Source organism: Cryptotermes secundus, unplaced genomic scaffold, assembly GCF_002891405.2.
Source record: "Cryptotermes secundus unplaced genomic scaffold, Csec_1.0 scaffold647, whole genome shotgun sequence".
NCBI lineage: Eukaryota > Metazoa > Arthropoda > Insecta > Blattodea > Kalotermitidae > Cryptotermes > Cryptotermes secundus.
In genome coordinates this window covers 196,801-214,601 of record NW_019739962.1, presented here as the reverse complement: position 1 = coordinate 214,601, position 17,801 = coordinate 196,801, and the positions used below count along the sequence as shown (strand labels likewise).

The 17,801-nt window shown below is 40.2% G+C and overlaps 1 protein-coding gene across 1 annotated transcript in view; it reads right to left on the bottom strand.

Annotated features, from left to right (window-relative positions):
- Positions 1-9,781: 9,781 nt before the first annotated feature.
- The window catches only part of LOC111872201, a 197,699-nt gene continuing 189,679 nt past the window's right edge, over positions 9,782-17,801 (bottom strand). Inside the window, exon 6 of the mRNA XM_033754588.1 lies at positions 9,782-13,023. Within this exon, the coding sequence (XP_033610479.1) occupies positions 12,878-13,023 (146 nt within the window). The 3' untranslated portion in view covers positions 9,782-12,877. The remainder of the gene's footprint in view (positions 13,024-17,801) is intronic.

The window sequence follows — 17,801 nt, the reverse complement described above, 5'->3', positions numbered from 1 at the left end:
GAAATAGAAAACACAATGTTTCGGAAACTGGATCTGTTTCCGTCTTCAGGTGAGGAAGGAAGATACGTACACAGTTTGGTCAATTAGAAAGAGCTAATCACAATCACTGGACAACTCCTGTTTTGTTTCTGTCCAAATGTCATGTGAAGATCCTGTTTTACACATTCAGGCCTACATTGAAGCTAAGGCAGGTGATCATGAACTGCACGTTTTGCCACATCCGGATGCCGTTCAGTTCTTCTGTCCCAACATTAATTAGCGGTGATCCTTGAAAATTCATTTCACTTGGCGATCGGCCGTCTTTTTGCGGTCACTCATAATATTGAGCTGATAAATTCGCTGGAATTCATGATATTAGAAATGGTTTCGCATTCAACTGTTGCCTTAATTTGTAGGGGGGAAATGTTAGAAAATACTGGCGCGAAAATCGTTAGTTTCCTATGCAATTATTTCTCAAAGTCTAACCAAATTTTGTCTCTTCATTCACCAGCATGAATGTAAGTAAATTCATAATGTATACAAAGTGTAAAAGAATTGTTTGCTGCTATGAGAACAACGATTTTAGGCATTATTTTATTAAAAGAATCAAAATTATCAGGGAACCCAACATGACATGCGGGGAACTCCCACAGCAACCTCGGAAATGTAATCAAAACATCTTACACTTAACATTTTCGACAAGTCACATTATGTTTATCATTAGGTTCTCACGACCTGTATGGGATGTGTAATTTAGACTTCTCCGCGTTTGTCCACATTGCGTGTTGAAGTTTTCCAGCATTTCGGCATACATATCAGTAGTCATCTTCAGTGTGATTGAAGAGGAAGTATAATGCGGTCCGGTGCATCCCACTTTATTCTCATGTCTTTAAAAGCATAATAGACCATTGAAGGTCGCAATGCTAGGCCAGTTTTACGTCTTTAAACAGAGAGCATGGACGAAACAGATGACCCAACCTGTGAAAGGTGCCTACAAGAAGACGAAACAGCCACGCATAACCTATGCGATTGTGAGGCCAAAGCTAACTTAAGATTTCATCTGGGTCAGTTCTTCAGGGAACCAAATGACTTTTATGACGCCCCCATAAGTAAAGCCCTACATTTCATTCGAAGTGTGGGATTAATGAAGGGTTAATCCGAAGGGAAGCACAACAGATCATTGAAGGTCGCAGTATGAGGGCCGGATTTTATGGCCCAGCTTCTTACACACATACATATATACATGGACGAAACATGGAGACAGACTTTACTCGTTTTCAATGTCTTCAGGTTGAAATTGTATGGTTTTGTGACTACTTGAATGGCTTCTCTGATGAACCGGAACTTTGAGTGGGATACCTGAAACATACTCTTTGCCTCTGTCACTATCTCGTCGTAAGAAGACACGCTCTACGTGCAGCACACACAACACTACACTGCATCTGGAACCCTCCGCTCTACAGTGAAAAGATATCAAATTGCGAAAAACACACCTCGCCCTAATAAACAGGCAGCACAGGACTCGACCCGCTGACGGAGCCAGTGCCAGTGCCACCATATTTGTCCTGAAGATCGCGACCACAGAGTAACCTGAAATGTTGGAATAACCTCAACATAAGATGCAACGAAGCCCTGAAAGCCGAAATTACTCCGTTGTTACGAGTCTCCTTTATTATTTTATTGTTGTGTCATGTTTCATAGCAGTTCTATTATGGGTGCTTGTTCTACAGCAGATGTAAAAAACTGGGACATAAACGTAGCTCCTCCCTATATGTATCTCAAGAGGCAACGAAAAAACTGACTTTTGTCTTATATGATTCCATTGTCTAAGGAACATAATTCATACGAGTATACTGACATCAACTGCGCCAATTGTAGTATTTAGTAGCTTTCCTCAGAACCACCTTACTCATATCCCAACACTGACACAACTGCTTCCTTTCGCAACTCTTCATAAATCATAATTTCGCTAGAAGCTCTTTCTCTTAAAACTTAGTCGTTTAAATCAAGAAAACTATTTGCACTGTATCTGAAAATAACAAATAAAGGGATATCAGTAAACTAGCGATTCTTTCTGTCGTAAAATAATGCAAGGTACTCTCAACTTTAATTTAATTTAATTAATGTTGTTCCAGAAGAAAATACAGAGAAAACTAAGTATATGTTGCTGTCTCGTCAACAAAATGCAGGGCAAAATCATGACATAAAAGTAGGAAACAGATGTTTTGAAAATGTGGCACAGTTCAGGTATTTGGGAACGACGATAACAAATCAAAACATGATTCAGGAGGAAATTAAGAGGAGATTGAACTCGGGTAATGCTTGCTACCATTCAGTCCATAACCTTTTGCCTTCTAGTCTGCTGTCCAAAAACAAAAATTGGAATATAAAAAACTATAATTTTGCCTGTGGTTCTGTATGGGTGTGAAATTTTGTCTCTATCCTTAAGGAAGGAACATGGACTGAGAGTGTTTGAGAACAGTGTGTTGAGGAGAATATTTGGACAGAAGAGGTATGAAGTGACAGGAGTTTGGAGAAAGCTGCATAATGAGGATCTTCATAACTTGTACTCTTCTCCAAGTATAATTAGAATGATCAAGTCAAGGAGGATGAGGTAGGCAGGGCATATAGCACGAATGGGTGAGACGAGGAATGCGTAGAATATATTGGTGGGAAAGCCAGAAGGAAAGAGCCACTGGGAACACCAAGGCGTAGGTGGGTGTACAATAATAAAATGGATCTTAGAGAGATAGAATGGGATGATATGGATTGGATTAATCTGGCTCAGAATAGGGACCAGTGGATGGCTCTTGTGTACACGGTAGTAAACCTTCGGGTTCCATAAAATGCTGGGAAATTCTTGAGTAGCTGCAGAATTGGCGGCTCCTCTAGAAGTTCTCAGCTCCATGAGTAAGTACTTTCATCATGGCTAAAAATTCAGAATTGGCAGAATTCAAAAGGGAGGCTCTAATGCGTCATTAATATATATTTTTTAATTGCTTTGAATTGTTGAGTTGTCTATTGGAATGCTGTCATATTATATTACAATAATTTCGTTTTGAGATTTATTTTCTTCGTATATTCTTATTTATTTTACTGTGTATTTATTTTGACATTTATTTAGTATCTCCGAGCCTGTGAATACAGTAAAAGGATAATTGAATCACGAATTTGAAGTGACAAGGAAGAAACTGGCGTGGTCTAAATGAGGTCCTATCCCGTTATTTGCCTGGGGAAAGAGAAAAATTCAAAAGGAAACTTCAGTCAGAGTTGTTCGTGACCCGACTTAGACTCGATCCAGGTAACTTCCAAATACTAGTCAGAAGCGAAATTCTTCAGCTAATTTTCTCGATGTGTAATAATTTTAAAGGACGTCATTTTCTTTTGGTTTTACAATTAATATTGTACTTATATTTTAAATATATAAGACAATACACGACGTTTCTGAAATGTCGTATTTTGCATTTTCTACAATTCCGGAAGACGGAAAAGAGTCCAAAACCCAGTGATTCTGTGTGTTTTCCACTATTGTCAGAACCCTTTAGAATCTATTAATAGTAATTCTTTTCAAGAAAGGCTAGGACTTCAATTACTACGAGTAGATTTCTGCTTAAAATATTCACTTATTATGCATTCATTTATAAACTATATATGCGTAATTAGTTAATAAATATTATTCTCTTTTGTACTAAATATATACTTGATATTTTTATGACAGAACATACACGTACAAAGATTGCATGCAATAAAGAGGAAACTGAACGTAAAAGAGTACAACAAAGTAGACTACTAAAATTACAGCATACTTGTACAATAATCCTAAAGACAGAGGGAAGTAGGAAGAACCAAAAATAGATGGAAAAAATCAATTTTGAAAGCGTCTTAATGTTCGAACCGGTTTGTAGGACCCGAACTTGAGCTAGAAATAGAAAGTGATTTGTAATCTTGATCCGAGGTAGATATTCTTAAGGGATATTTATTGTTTTGTTGTCGTTGGCGTTATTGCTTGAAATGCTATTATATCTACTGATGCTAACAAAGTGGAACGCATCCAGGGAAGCTTCCTTCTGTCTGCTTTATTTTTTTTTCTCCATTGAATATTATATTGTCACGTGTTGGGTATATGTCACGCGACAAGTAACTTCACGCCGTTCTCGATCTAGCGAATTTATTTCACATTCGCTCTTACATTTACACAATTTACAATCTCACAACTACTGCCATCGGCAGTATCACAATTACTTCTCCTGCTGGAGTCACTGCCATTCACTCCGGCGAATGCTAGACTGCAACTGACTGGTTATTCCCTCTCACTGACGAATACTCCTGTTATGTAGCTTCCGCACTGACAACACAGAAAACAGTTACGTGATAGCTTTCACTGTTGCGTGACGTCGTGTTTACCGATTGCCTAGCAACAGTCGCTGCACGGGCTCCCCTGTTGCGTGACGCCGTGTTTATAAAGGCGTTGCTGGGCAACGCTGCGTAGCAACGAGCGCGCTTTGGCTCGGCTCGTTACAGACAATCACAGCTTTCCTTACTGTTGCATAACTTCCTGTCCGCTGTTGCGTAACTTGGCAACCGACCTTTCATCAAGGGTGTGTCTTCGTGGTAACTCGTTCCACCTCTCGTTTCTCAGCAACGGTTAGACATGTCAAATATGTTGGATTTTAAATGTGCTTTTCTTGAAATTTATGCAGTCCTGGAACTTAATTTTTAACCAAGTACTACTGCTGCTGCAAAGCCGAATTAATTACTAAGGACCGCGGCCAGATTGCAAAATCAGACATGAAAAAAAGGGTTGGTGAGATACATTACCAAAAATTTTTATGCAATATTAGATATTGTGCTATGTAGACCCGTTGCTAGGTAACGACCGCGAAACAAGCAACTAGACAACGATTGTTACTAGGCAACAGGCCGTAAAGAGCAATAGAAAGAACGGTGTTTTCTGTGTGATCCGTGTCGAGATGTTATAGGAAGGGCAATTAGTGAAGAGTCGGTCAGTTAGCCGAAAGAAGCTGGTAGCTGAAGCCGAGATAGTTCAAAAACTCAGAGGAAGAGGAACGTCCGTCGTTGGAAGCAACGACTAATGAGAACGTGCTTGTGGACACTAGTGTGTGTGTGTGTGTAATAGTGAACTGTAAAGTGTAGTCACGCGCTGTATTAGATAATCCAATAAATCCGATCATCAATCCAAAACCCGTGACAATATTGTTAAATGCAGAGCTGAGGAAATGTAATAGTGCAATTGCCATGTAAACAGGCAGGGCGTGCGCGGGTAATTAGTTCAATATAATTTAAAATTGATAAGGAATGAACGTCGAACACGTCGACATTCGACTAACATTTCTAGCGACTAATATCCGCTCTATCGACAGCCCAAATCTTCTTGAGGAGCCATTTTAGCTCCCTGAGTGAGATTTTAACGCAAACAAAGTACTTTATTTTCCTCTGCAACCTTCCACCTGTGTCTTTATGCAATCACTCCATGAATCAATTATTTCCCCCTGTAAATAGCTGTCCTAATCACGTGCAACAGTCTGTTGCTTCTCTGCATCTACTCAGTAGAACTCTTTCCCTTCTTGGCCATTTTCAGCACCTACGAGTATAAGAGTATGACTGCTTTCCAGACCTCAAAGCACACGTGGAAGAGCTACACTGAGATGGAAATTGAAGTAATGCATGTGATTAGAATTACCTGATGATGCTCAGTGACGTTTCGTAATACTCTGAAATGCTCTTTGTTCAAATTCATGCAAGATAGTATTATGAACGGAGAAGAAGAAATTAGGAGGTGGTAAGTGAACCTACGTGAATAGGCCCACTGGGGCTGTAGTGCCAAGGAAAAAAAAGTGACGCTACTGAATATGATGTTCTATTAGATTCTAGAAGTTCTGTGTTCAGGGGTGGGTTCTTTTCGCCTGTGATTCATTTTGTTTCCACGCTCAGTACTTTTCAGTAGAGCTAGGATCCGCAGTCAGTTTGGTACGGCCTTCAAAGCGCATGCGTGTATTAATTGATTTAGTGTATATACAGAATGATGATGCAGAATAGAATGCTGATACTGACTCAGAAGCAGGGTTGGATGATACCTCACATCAGCGTCCATCATGTTCTGAAGAGGATGATGAAGGTTTAGAGTGGCGTCATAAACTTCTCTCTGCTAACGGAGATGTTCACCAGTTTCTGGGAGAAGAAAATCGGTTAAACAAGGCCGCTGATCCCAACATTCCCGAAAATTCACAGCGTTCTTATTTCATGTTTTGTTTTCAGAACATCCTACGACTTGATATATTGGGTTTCTGGACTTCATCCATCGTCCTGGTTTTTAAGATAACAAATAAAAACACGACGTTTCGGAAACTGGATCTGTTTCCGTCCTCAGGTGAAGGAGAAGGGAAACACCTATTCTGTTGGGTCCGTTAGAAAGAACTTGCCTCAATCACTGGACAAACCAATGTCACAAAACATGAAGATTATAATCACCTGAGACCAGGCTAAGTCCATGAGATCTAATAAGAAAAACATTCATAACAAATTGTTGCAAACACATACAACCATGGAACCAGGATAGATAGATCTGTAGAAATTTATGCCACGAAACTAAACTCATAACCAGGTCCATAACCCCACGGCATGGAATTGAAAGAAGAACTAGTAACAAAAAAGTAATAGTGTCTAACTAGCGTCAACAATGGAGTAAATCACGTTTATCTAATTTAGAACTTAATAGAAATAAATAAAAGCATATATCACGTCATACAGATCTTCTATGTGAATTGGTGACTTCATTGCTGATAATGGGGATCCAAATGGGAGAAAAGTCCAAACTGGGTTGGCTAATTGGGTTGGCCGAGCATGCCATATGGGCCGCTTCCTTGTATTTCCTATACCTGATGTGGCTTTCAATATCCAAAATCTTAGCTTCATCCCAGCCTACCCTATGTCCCTCTTCATAGGCATGTTGGGCTAGTTTAGATTTTTCTAGAAGACCTTCTTTTAGGTTATGCCTATGTTCCCGGAGCCGCACGGCCAGAGGTCTGCCTGTTTCGCCAATGTAGCTTCTGCCACATTCACAGGGAATGCTATAGACGCACTGTGCCGTCTGTTGCGGATCTCTTTTCGGTCTAGTTTTCATAAGGGAGTTCCTAAGTGTGTGTTTCGTACGGAAGATGGTCCTAATATTATATCGATTACCTATCCGTTTAAACTTTTCAGACACACCCTTCACATATGGAATATAAACAGAACACAGAGGGCTTTCCTCTTTCTTCGGACGACTACTGCCCTTGGAATTAATGACCGAGTCAATAAAACCTTTGGGATAACCGTTCAACTGAAGATCGTGTCTCACGTTGTTAATTTGTCTGACCAAATCTCGTCGATCTTGGCATATGGTAGAGGCTCTGTCGTGGAGACTTTTTATCAAGCCTCTTTTCACATGCGGCGGATGGTTAGAATTGAAGTTGAGGTATTGGCCAGTGTGGGTGGGTTTCCTGTAGACCTGTGTGGCTAGTGCCGTCTTTTCCCTGATGACCAGAACGTCCAGAAATGAGAGCGCATTGTTAGACTCAGTTTCCATGGTGAAGCAGATGGAAGGCCTTAAACTGTTGAGGTGGTCAAAGAAAGTCTGTAATCTCTCTGGACCATGAGGCCAGACTACAAAAGTGTCATCCACGTATCGCAGCCACAACGATGGTTTGTACGGAGCTGAGTCAAGAGCTAGTTTTTCAAAATGCTCCATGAAGATGTTGCTAACGATGGGCGAGAGAGAATTTCCCATAGCGATGCCATCTTTCTGTTGGAAGAACTTGTCGTCAACCTGAAAATAGGTGGTTCTCAAACAGACTTCCAGCAGCTCCATGATGGCTCCGACCTGCAAGACAGACCGTTCCGCCAGTGTGACATCGTCGTGTAGCTTGTTTTCAATGATACGTAGGACCTCGTCGACTGGTACATTAGTGAATAGACTGACAACGTCAAAGCTAACGAGAGTATCTTGAGAATGAAGGTTAACAGTCTTTAATAACTGCACGAAGTGGGCGGAATTCTTAACGAAAGAGTCGGATTTACCAGCAAAAGGACTGAGTATCTTATGGAGAAAGCCGGCCAGTGCATAGCAAGGAAAACCAATCGAACTTACTATAGGCCTCAGAGGAATACCCGCTTTGTGAATCTTGGGCAGACCATACAGATGTGGAGGTTTGCTGTGGTATGGAGTCAGCCTGTGTTTAAGATCGTTCGGAAGAGTGGTTTTATATTTAGAGAGGGGTTTCTGTACTTTCCTCTCTACCTTAGCTGTAGGGTCTTTGGGCAAGGTTTCGTAAACTCCGGACTCTAGCAACGTGTTTAACTTATCCTTGTATTCGGATTCGTCCAAAACCACTGTGCAGTTGCCTTTGTCTGCTCGAAGAATCCTAATTTCCTTGTTAAGTCTCAAAGATTTCACGGCTTTCAGTTCCTTCGTGGTCATGTTAGGTCTGGAAGACTTAGACTTCTCTAGCATGGATCTAACTTTCCACCTGAATTCCATGCCCTTAGTCTGTGGAACCTTCGAAACAGGCTTCCTTCACCTGAGGACGGAAACAGATCCAGTTTCCGAAACGTCGTGTTTTTATTTGTTATCTTAAAAACCAGGACGATGGATAAAGTCCAGAAACCCAATATATCAGTGTGTTACACACCATCGTCAGGATCCTATAGTAACTAATCCTACGACTTATTATACACGTACAAAAAACCAACCACTACATGCAGCAAGATGCCCAAGCAAGACATTTCACATTGCCAGAAAATAAGCATGAAGGACCTGTAAGACCACACGACTAGTAGGAAAGTGTACTGGACAAAAGGCTCCAGTGTGATGCCGCGAGCTTGTTTCCTCATGATTCTAAAATAATTACGTTTCGCAGACAATCAGAACCCACAAACACACGACTGAAGAGATGCCAATTACGACATATTTTGGATAAGGAGATGTATATTTGACGATCTAAATTCAAATTTTTCGTAATTGTACCATCCAGCAGAACATATGGAAATGAACGAAATTCAAAGGGAAAGTTGTTTTTCGACAATTCATTGTAAAACCAAAAGACACAGATTTGGTATATAAACTTTGTAGGACATGTGAAATGAGTAAGTACCTTAAAAAGAAAGGACCTGACCAACACACAGACACACACACGCGCGCAGTCTGCAGCCACCTGCTCAAGCTGCTTCCTCGTTCGCGGATTTTTAACCCTGAAGATGGATGTAATACTTTCCTCCTAAACGTTGGTTCACACAAGATCTACATGACGCCACATTTCAGAAGACGGCATTCTTCAGAGTCACCCCCGTGAAAACATCAAATCTCACAGATTTAAATTTAAATTCGATATTGACGCTATTTTGTTGTTAAAAGTTGCTCTTATGTAATATGATTTATGCATCACCGAAACGCTTTTTGCAAACTTGTTCTAACCAAGCTACTCGTAAGCACAAAGAATGCTGTTGTGAACTAGTGTATGGAGATGCCCTTTGCAACCATGTTATTGACTACGCTACAGTTGTCCTCGGCATTCTCTCGTAATTCAGACAGAGACAAGTGTTCAGTTGTCACTAGGTTGCTACTGGATATCCACAAAGTATAATCTTCATGGATTATTAAGCTAATGAAATGGTGACAGGTTATAGGTTTGGCAAGTACGTGTACGTGTTGTGTGTCTCTCTGAATCACATACTGTAAGAACTGAGACATGCAACTACGTATATGTAACACATGCCCGATATACTGTGACAAGGTACTTGCGATTGTGTGCTGTGCGTCGGGCTGGGGCAAGCGGACGTCACAATACGATGCTTCTCTCTTCTCCTATCGTAGTTGTGGAAACCGCCCTGATGGGTAGGTGATCCGTTTTGGTAGCTGCTTGATGGCCCAGCCGTTGGAGGCGACAACGTGATCATGCTCCCACCAAATGCCGTTTCCTGTTGCAACAGCCGGCATCCGGCTTCTTCGTCCATTTTCATGTGAACCCGACCATTCGTGTCACCTTCATTTTCAGCAAGAATGTGATGGTGGTGATGGTGGCGATGGTGGCGGTGGTTATGGTTGTGGTTGCAGTTGTGCCTGTGATGTTTCTTTGAGAAGAATCCGGACGCGAACAAAACACTGTCGGATTGTCTCTTATGACAGTGCCTGTGACGGTGGTGGTGATGCGTTTGATGATTGCTTTCCTTGTGTGATGAAGAGGCTGTTGTGGATGTGGAGGTTAGACGTTGCTGGCGGAGACCGTGAGTTGTGGACTGACTCCTGGGGCGTAATATGTTCTTGATTGCCGATTTCTTGCTGGACGATGCCGCCTTTATTGCCACGACTTTGCTCTCGACAAGCGCTGCAAGAACGGCCTCCAAGCGCATCACTTCTATGGCGGTGCTGTTTCCAGCATTTGAAGCCGTCTCTTTCTTTTTCTTCTTTTCTTCTTCATCGTCGTCTTCTTCAGTGCCTTGTTTGAAGAGGTTACGTTCAAGGTCCTCAGTGGACACGGCCTTGTCGGCTACTTGGCAACTTGGCTTCATCTTGGGAATGCCATACTATCCCGACGGCGCAAGCGCTGCGGTGTACTGCTGTCCGGATCCCAGGTGCCATGTTGGTGCGAAAAGTTATGGGCTTCTTTCCCCAACATGGTCCCTATTATATTTGAATGAGGTGCATAAGTATGCACCTTTTCATACCAAACATTTGTCCTTTAATGGCTTCTATAATTATGCTCTTTATTTCAAGCACTCGTACTTTGTTTTGTTTTCTTACCATAACTGTTAATTAGTATGTTCGAAATCACACTCTTAAAAAAATTAACTGCAGCTTATCGCTTACACAAATTATATTTCGCTTTTGTTCCCACACTTAAGTAAATATTGACTGATCAGTTCAGTATTTTCAGTGCTTTGTCGACACAAATGTCTACTGGAATACTGCCACAAATTTATCACACTTTTTACTTAAAACGCGTACGATAATGAAATATCTGAGCAAAAAATGTTGTTCTTCAAGATCATTAAACAACCATATTCTAGAAAATATTAAACGTTATCTTGAGCGTATAATCCATTACTCTGCTTCGTACAGAATTATATGAACTGATACATTTTACTCTTAAACAGATTGGTATTAAAACATTATTTGTGCCAATTGTAAATGTTTTTTGTCTTTCTGGTATATCTCTTTAAGCTATATAGGCCAATTGATGACAGTGTAATTGTATCAAAACGTTTACCTCTTCGCTTTAAAAAAACTGGCCGTAATTTCGAACAGGTAACAGTATTTGAGCAGCACGTAGCAAAGTGAGCGAACGGAAGAATCGCATATACTTATATTTACCATAAACATTATTGCCTATGAGCCATGTTCTTAGCAAATAATAGAAGATTGTCAGTTATTCTGTTACTCATTTCGTGGTTGCTATAGAAGGCAACGTCCTCGTTGACAATAAAGCATCTGTCTTCTCCTGTCTGGAGTAACTTTGTGACAACACGTCGATACACTTTATATAAAGACCACTTCATGAAGTGACAGTTCAACAAATGCAGTTGAGATAAAAAAGAAATTTCCCTTTCTCTTATATGTACCAAATAATTTTTATCAGTTTTAATAATGATACTTTTAGGAGGGAGTATTTCAGATTATTATTATAAAAACATTTAATGTATTTTGTGCAGACCTTCGTTGCTTCTGCGATTAAGCTGAATGCAAGAATATGTCCTTTGACACATGAATAGTAGTAGCTCTTTTAGAACATGACGCTAAATATGGAGAATCGGATAAACATTTCCTCCGGAAGGAAAGCTAATGTGCATCCCTTACGACGTCACAAACCTTCCGTATAACAGTTCTTAAAATAAATCAATTCTGCGTAAATTTTATAGTGAAGAGAAACTCCAGAAAATTACCTTAAAGTCTTCACTGAAGAAGAAATTAGAGATAACTGTCTCAATATAACACCAGCACTCACCCCAGCTTAATGAACTGCTACAATTTTAACAAGAACACATCCCTGCTGCAGAGAGACGGAAATAATCCGAAACAGAGAAAGTAGGAGGAAGTAAATGCACTTACAGCTTGACATGAAGCCACAACACACTTGTACAGTACTAAGACAACGTATTACGGAGCTGTTCCAGCATCTTGTGAAGTAAATGTGGAAGAGCCATAACAGAAAATGTACGAATAGCAAGAAAGAGGTAACGGAAATTTCAACCTACTAAAGGCAAGCAGAACTGCTGATCGTATTCATCAGCAGCGTTTTATGGAAAGTACTTCAACATGGCTGCGACGAAGTTGTCGTGTAGGCAAAAATTATCTTTTTACCCTGTGTGGGGCAGAAATAAATATGCTCACCAGTTTTTGTATCATACTTTAAATCGACATTTTGCCTACGGAATAAGTTTATGGATTTTATTATTTCTTTCTGACATCCAAGCACTCAAATATTTTGTGAATATAACTAAGATTACTATTTGCAACAGTAATGCTGTGTGGTTACTTAAAATTATGAATAACTGTTTGGACTATTATTGAAAGGAAACTTTCATTTAATGTAATGATGCAATTCTTTAGGTTCTTTTGCAGTACAGAGCTTAATTACTGGAATTATCGTAATATATTTTGAATGCACTACCCATGCTCTATGACACAAATGCACACGACTTGCTCACGAGAAAATGAAGTGTTTTACCACAGAATTCGTGTGAATATATTCTTGAGGAGATAAGCGCAGCAGAATATTTTTCAGGAGCATTCGCCTAGATGATTCATGCAGAAATCGTAAATAAGATATAGAAACGCACAGACTTTGGTATCTATCTCTGAGCACTGAATGTTCCTTGACGGCAGCTGAGTGGCTACTATCTTCTGTTAAGCATATTGGGTCAGGATCTTATTGTCTCTACCGCTTCTTGTGTCCGCGCCAAAGTGGGTCGCTACGTCGTGAAGAATTTTGTGGTCATCTTGCTCACCACTGCCAGCTGTGAGGTTCTCTGGGACTCCTCCCATGTTGAGCGCTTGAAACATAAGTAAAACATAACATAGTCATTAACGCTTGTTGTAACAAGGCGGTCTTGTTTATTTTTTAATTATATGCATAGAAAATACACTCATGTCCATAAGGAACAATAAAGAATTTGCTGTTTGCGCTTATAGCGGATAGATTATTAAGGTCATATAACGTGGTCACGGATAAATTGAATCCATAACCAAGTTAAAAAGTGTTTCCTTTTCAAATGTGTAATAATTGATCTCAGTATATAGATATTTAGATTGTAGCTTCTACACACTAGGGCTTGACACATTCGGGCTAAATAAATTTCAAACACATAATACATGATTTTCCATAGCCGAAGATTTCCCGCTTTTGTGTTAAAATGCCAAATGTCCCAATATTCTACAGATATTAAAAAAGTCAACGTGCAATGTGTAGCCATATACATGCTTACAAAATTATCCATCACAAAATATAATTATACTGTTATATGTAAATCCACAGCTAGACAACGGCAGCATCACACACGGTCAACAATACTGGAACAGTGTTTTCTTTGTTTCCGCGCAGCTTGCGCATGCTCGGTGAGTCACAGAACAATAGTGCGTAGCGATCAAGTGATATGTGGTTTCTGAAGGTCCGTGCAGATGAATTATCTTGAATACAATTGGCGGTACAAAGCAATTGAGAATTCAGACCAGGAGATCCCAGTCCAGCGAATTCGAGAGAGACAATTAGATTTAAAAATTGGGTTCAGTTCTGGAGGATCGACATTCCAAAATGATTGAACAAGAATAGAAAAGAAAACTTCCTAGTGAATGAAGTGATCGTTTCAGCGTTAAAATCCGTTGCTAAGAAACGGAGAGTGAAAACATTTTGAAGGCCTGGCCATTGTTTAGATCTGTTAGATAGCAACGAATAATATTAAAGACAACTTTTGCGGATAGAGTGTGTCGCGTGGTCAGCGCAACGAATCCCCACGGCCGTTAATTTCGGTTTTATAGACCGGAACTGCTATTTCCTTGAACTAGCCCCTCAGTTATCCTCACGAGGCTGAGTAGACCCCGTTCCAGACCCACTACTTCTCAGAAAATCTGGTAGCGCCAGGAACTCTGACCACTAGACCACAGAGGCCTGCTACAATACACACAGGTGTTAGTGCTTAGCGGTTTCCTTTCAATGTTGGTATAATGATGCGCACTTCTAGATTGAGTAGTGTTGCATATGTAGCTTGTTCCGTCAGAGCTTGTAATATGTACGTAAAAACAATATATTCATTCATATATGAATAGTTTAACTTTTAATTAACTAAAGAGTTTTATCTTTGAATAAAAGTTTAAGAAATAGGATCCTTATACAGATATATGAATTGCGATTATGTGCAGTATTCCAATTAATATTGACGAAATTTCTGATGATGGGAAAGACAGGCCGAAACATGTAAGGTAGTTCGTGTATCCACAGTAAAGTACTTACATCTGAAGGAATATATGAAGTACTTTTTACAAGGAAACTTCAGTAAATAGGTCATAAATTGATATAAAATATATAATATGTGATATTCGAAACTGGAAATACATTTGTTTCTCGACATATCCTCCACGGACACATGTCCCATCGTTTTACTGGTATGTCGAAGCCCGAAGCATAGGTTTTTGACTGTTGTCTCAGCCACTTCCGCACCCGCGTTTCAAACTTTTCGTCATCAGCGAAACGTTTCTCGACCAAGTTGTGAATCGCTTTACTTAACAAACAATTCCCACCATAAACAGGAAGTATTTCTTTATAAATATCCTTTGCATTGAGCCCTTTACCCCACAGAAACGCCTAACAGGACGCTGCTCTTCGGAAGTATATTCCTCAAGCACGGTCGTCATTTTCACTACTGAAACCCGCATCTGGACATGCGCATGCGCGTCTGCTACCTAGGCTGTGATGAAGCTGGGTTCTGCTGCTACCTAGTGATGCACATAGAAATCCTTTTACGTCCAATATGACTGTTTTACTTCCATTTGCGACCTGTTTACTGACTCTCCCCTGTATATGCAGACATATGCAGTCTAAGACAACTATATATGTTAATATATTTCGTGCGAATTTAATGTATTTTAGAACCATGTCAGCAAGCAATTTAGATATGAATTTATGGATTCTCCGACAAAAATTAATTTAGTCCTACCATCATTATTCTGAGTGTAAAATTGTATTTATTTTATTAGTTTTCAATTATGTTTTACAAAATAGAATGTTTGTATAGTCTACTGTGGGCTATCATATTTAGTTGCGTTCTAAAGTCTCCGGAGCGCGTAGTAAAATGTCACCGTCTGAGTGTTACTGCGCATGTAACAACTCGAAGACTGCTAAATGGGTTTCAATGCAATTTGACCCTGTGGGTTTCACTAACATTGTCAACGTATTCCACTTTTAGTTAAAATTAGGTGGAAACGACGCAACTGTATATTAAATTATACGTGTGTTTCTTTTGTATATTTTGCGTGTTGCTTCGAAGTGTTTTCCTGAGAGGAAAATGTTTCAAAACAAGATTGGAGAGAAAAATGAAACACGCATATCATGATGAATATAGCAGCCTGCAATCTTATGAATATGGAGATAATTAAACAATAATAATGCTATCTTTACATTTCCAGACTCATAATATTCAACAGTCGTATTCCGAGCACAAACCAAGGTTACCAGAGTCTATTTCTCTACATAGTAGACAAGCAAATCTTTCTCCCGTCTGAAGATTAGATTCTTTGAGGACCATAAAAATAAACAGAAGGGTGGGCAAAATAATGGAAACACTAAGAAACTGGAAGAATAGAATTTGTTTAAGTTGGCTACATTCAAAGAACTTCAGTTGGCAACACTGAAAATTCTTTTGTTTGTTTATACTTTTTAGGGCTCGTGTAAGTGCATTAGTGAGTGTGTTGAATGACAGTCAGTGTGAAGAATCGATAAATGGGAGACTTGTCCGATTTTGTAAGAAGACAAATCGTTGATGCGCGTACAGCTGTGACAAGGACTGCTACATTATTAGGTGTATCGAGAGCGACAGTTTCTGAGGTTATGTCGGCATGCACGAATCGTGGGAAGACAACATCAGCGAAGAGGAACAGTGGGCGAAAATCAACATTGACAGAAAGAGATCGTATATTGAGAAAGACTGTTTCGAAAAATCACTGCACTGCAGCACAGATGACAGTAGAACTTAATATTCATCTTGATGACCCCTTCCCCACAAAAACTGTCTGACGTGATCCGACATCCACGGCAGAACATCTGATTACTGAGAGTAATGCTCATATGCGTAAATAATGGTGTTAAAACAAAAAGAAACTCCGTGGTTTTAGTCCGCAAGCGAACTATACCGATCGAGCGACCGCCGCTTGTCGGCCAAGTTAGTGCAATTTTAGCGGATAGAGGGTGTCGCGTGGTCAGCGCAATAGATCCCCAAGGTCGTTAATTTCGTTTCTCCAGACCGGAGCCGCTATCTCCCTCAAATAGCTCCTCAATTATCTTCAAGAGGCTGAGTGGACTCCGTTCCAGACCCACTAGTTCTCAGAAAATCTGGTAGCGCCGGGAATCACACCCGGACCTCTGGATCCCTAGCCAGGAACTCTGACCACTAGACCACAGAGGCAGGCGGTGTGACTACCATACAGTCTGAATATCAGACAACTGGAAACACGCACGCTATATGGTCAGATGAGATATCCTTCACGGTCCTCCCTACGTCATTGAAAATTTACATTTGGACACCCAAGGAAGCCTACAATCCGGAATGCCTGGTTCGATTGCAACAGTGAAACACAGGGGAGGTTCTGTGGGGCTTTGGGCAGCAGAATTGTGGTATTCCGTTTGTTCAAATTATTACCTTTCATGACCGAAATACTGCAAGGAGTACGTGGACAAGTTGAATAATTATGTGCATCCCATGAACGAGATGTTCGTTTACCGAACGACGCAGTTTTCTAGGCTACTATGTCCCCATTCACACAGCTGGAATTGTTCAGTCATGGTTTCAAGGGCATGAAGGTGAACTTCAACATCTTCCATGGCCAGCACAATCACCAGATCTGAACATCACTGAACAACTGTGGACAGTTTTGGAGACTAGAGCGAGGAACAGATTCTCACCTCCAACATCTCTAAAGCAACTTGAAGATTGATATGTTGGGTTTGTGGACTTTATCCATCGTCCTGGTTTTTTTTAAGATAACAAATAAAAACACGACGTTTCGGAAACTGGATCTGTTTCCGTCCTCAGGTGAAGGAAAACACCTATTCAGTTGGGTCCGTTAGAAAGAGCTAGCCTCAATCACTGGACAAACCGATGTCACAAAACATGAAGATTATAAACACCTGAGACCAGGCTAAGTCCATGATAGCTAATAAGAAAAATATTCATAACAAATTGTAGCAAACACTTACAAGCGTGGAACCAGGATAGATAGATCTGTAGAAATTTGTGCCACGAAACTAAACTCATAACCAGGTCCATGACCCCACGGCATTGAATAGAAAGGAGAACTAGTAACAAAAACTAATAGTGTCTAACTAGCGTCTACAGTGGAGTAAATCACGTTTATCTAATTTAGAACTTAATAAAAATAAATAAAAGCATATATCACGTCATACAGCTCTTCTATGTGAATTGGTGACTTCATTGCTGATAATGGGGATCCAAATGGGAGAAAAGTCCAAACTGGGTTGGCTAATTGGGTTGGCCGAGCATGCCATATGGGCCGCTTCCTTGTATTTCCTATACCTGATGTGGCTTTCAATATCCAAAATCTT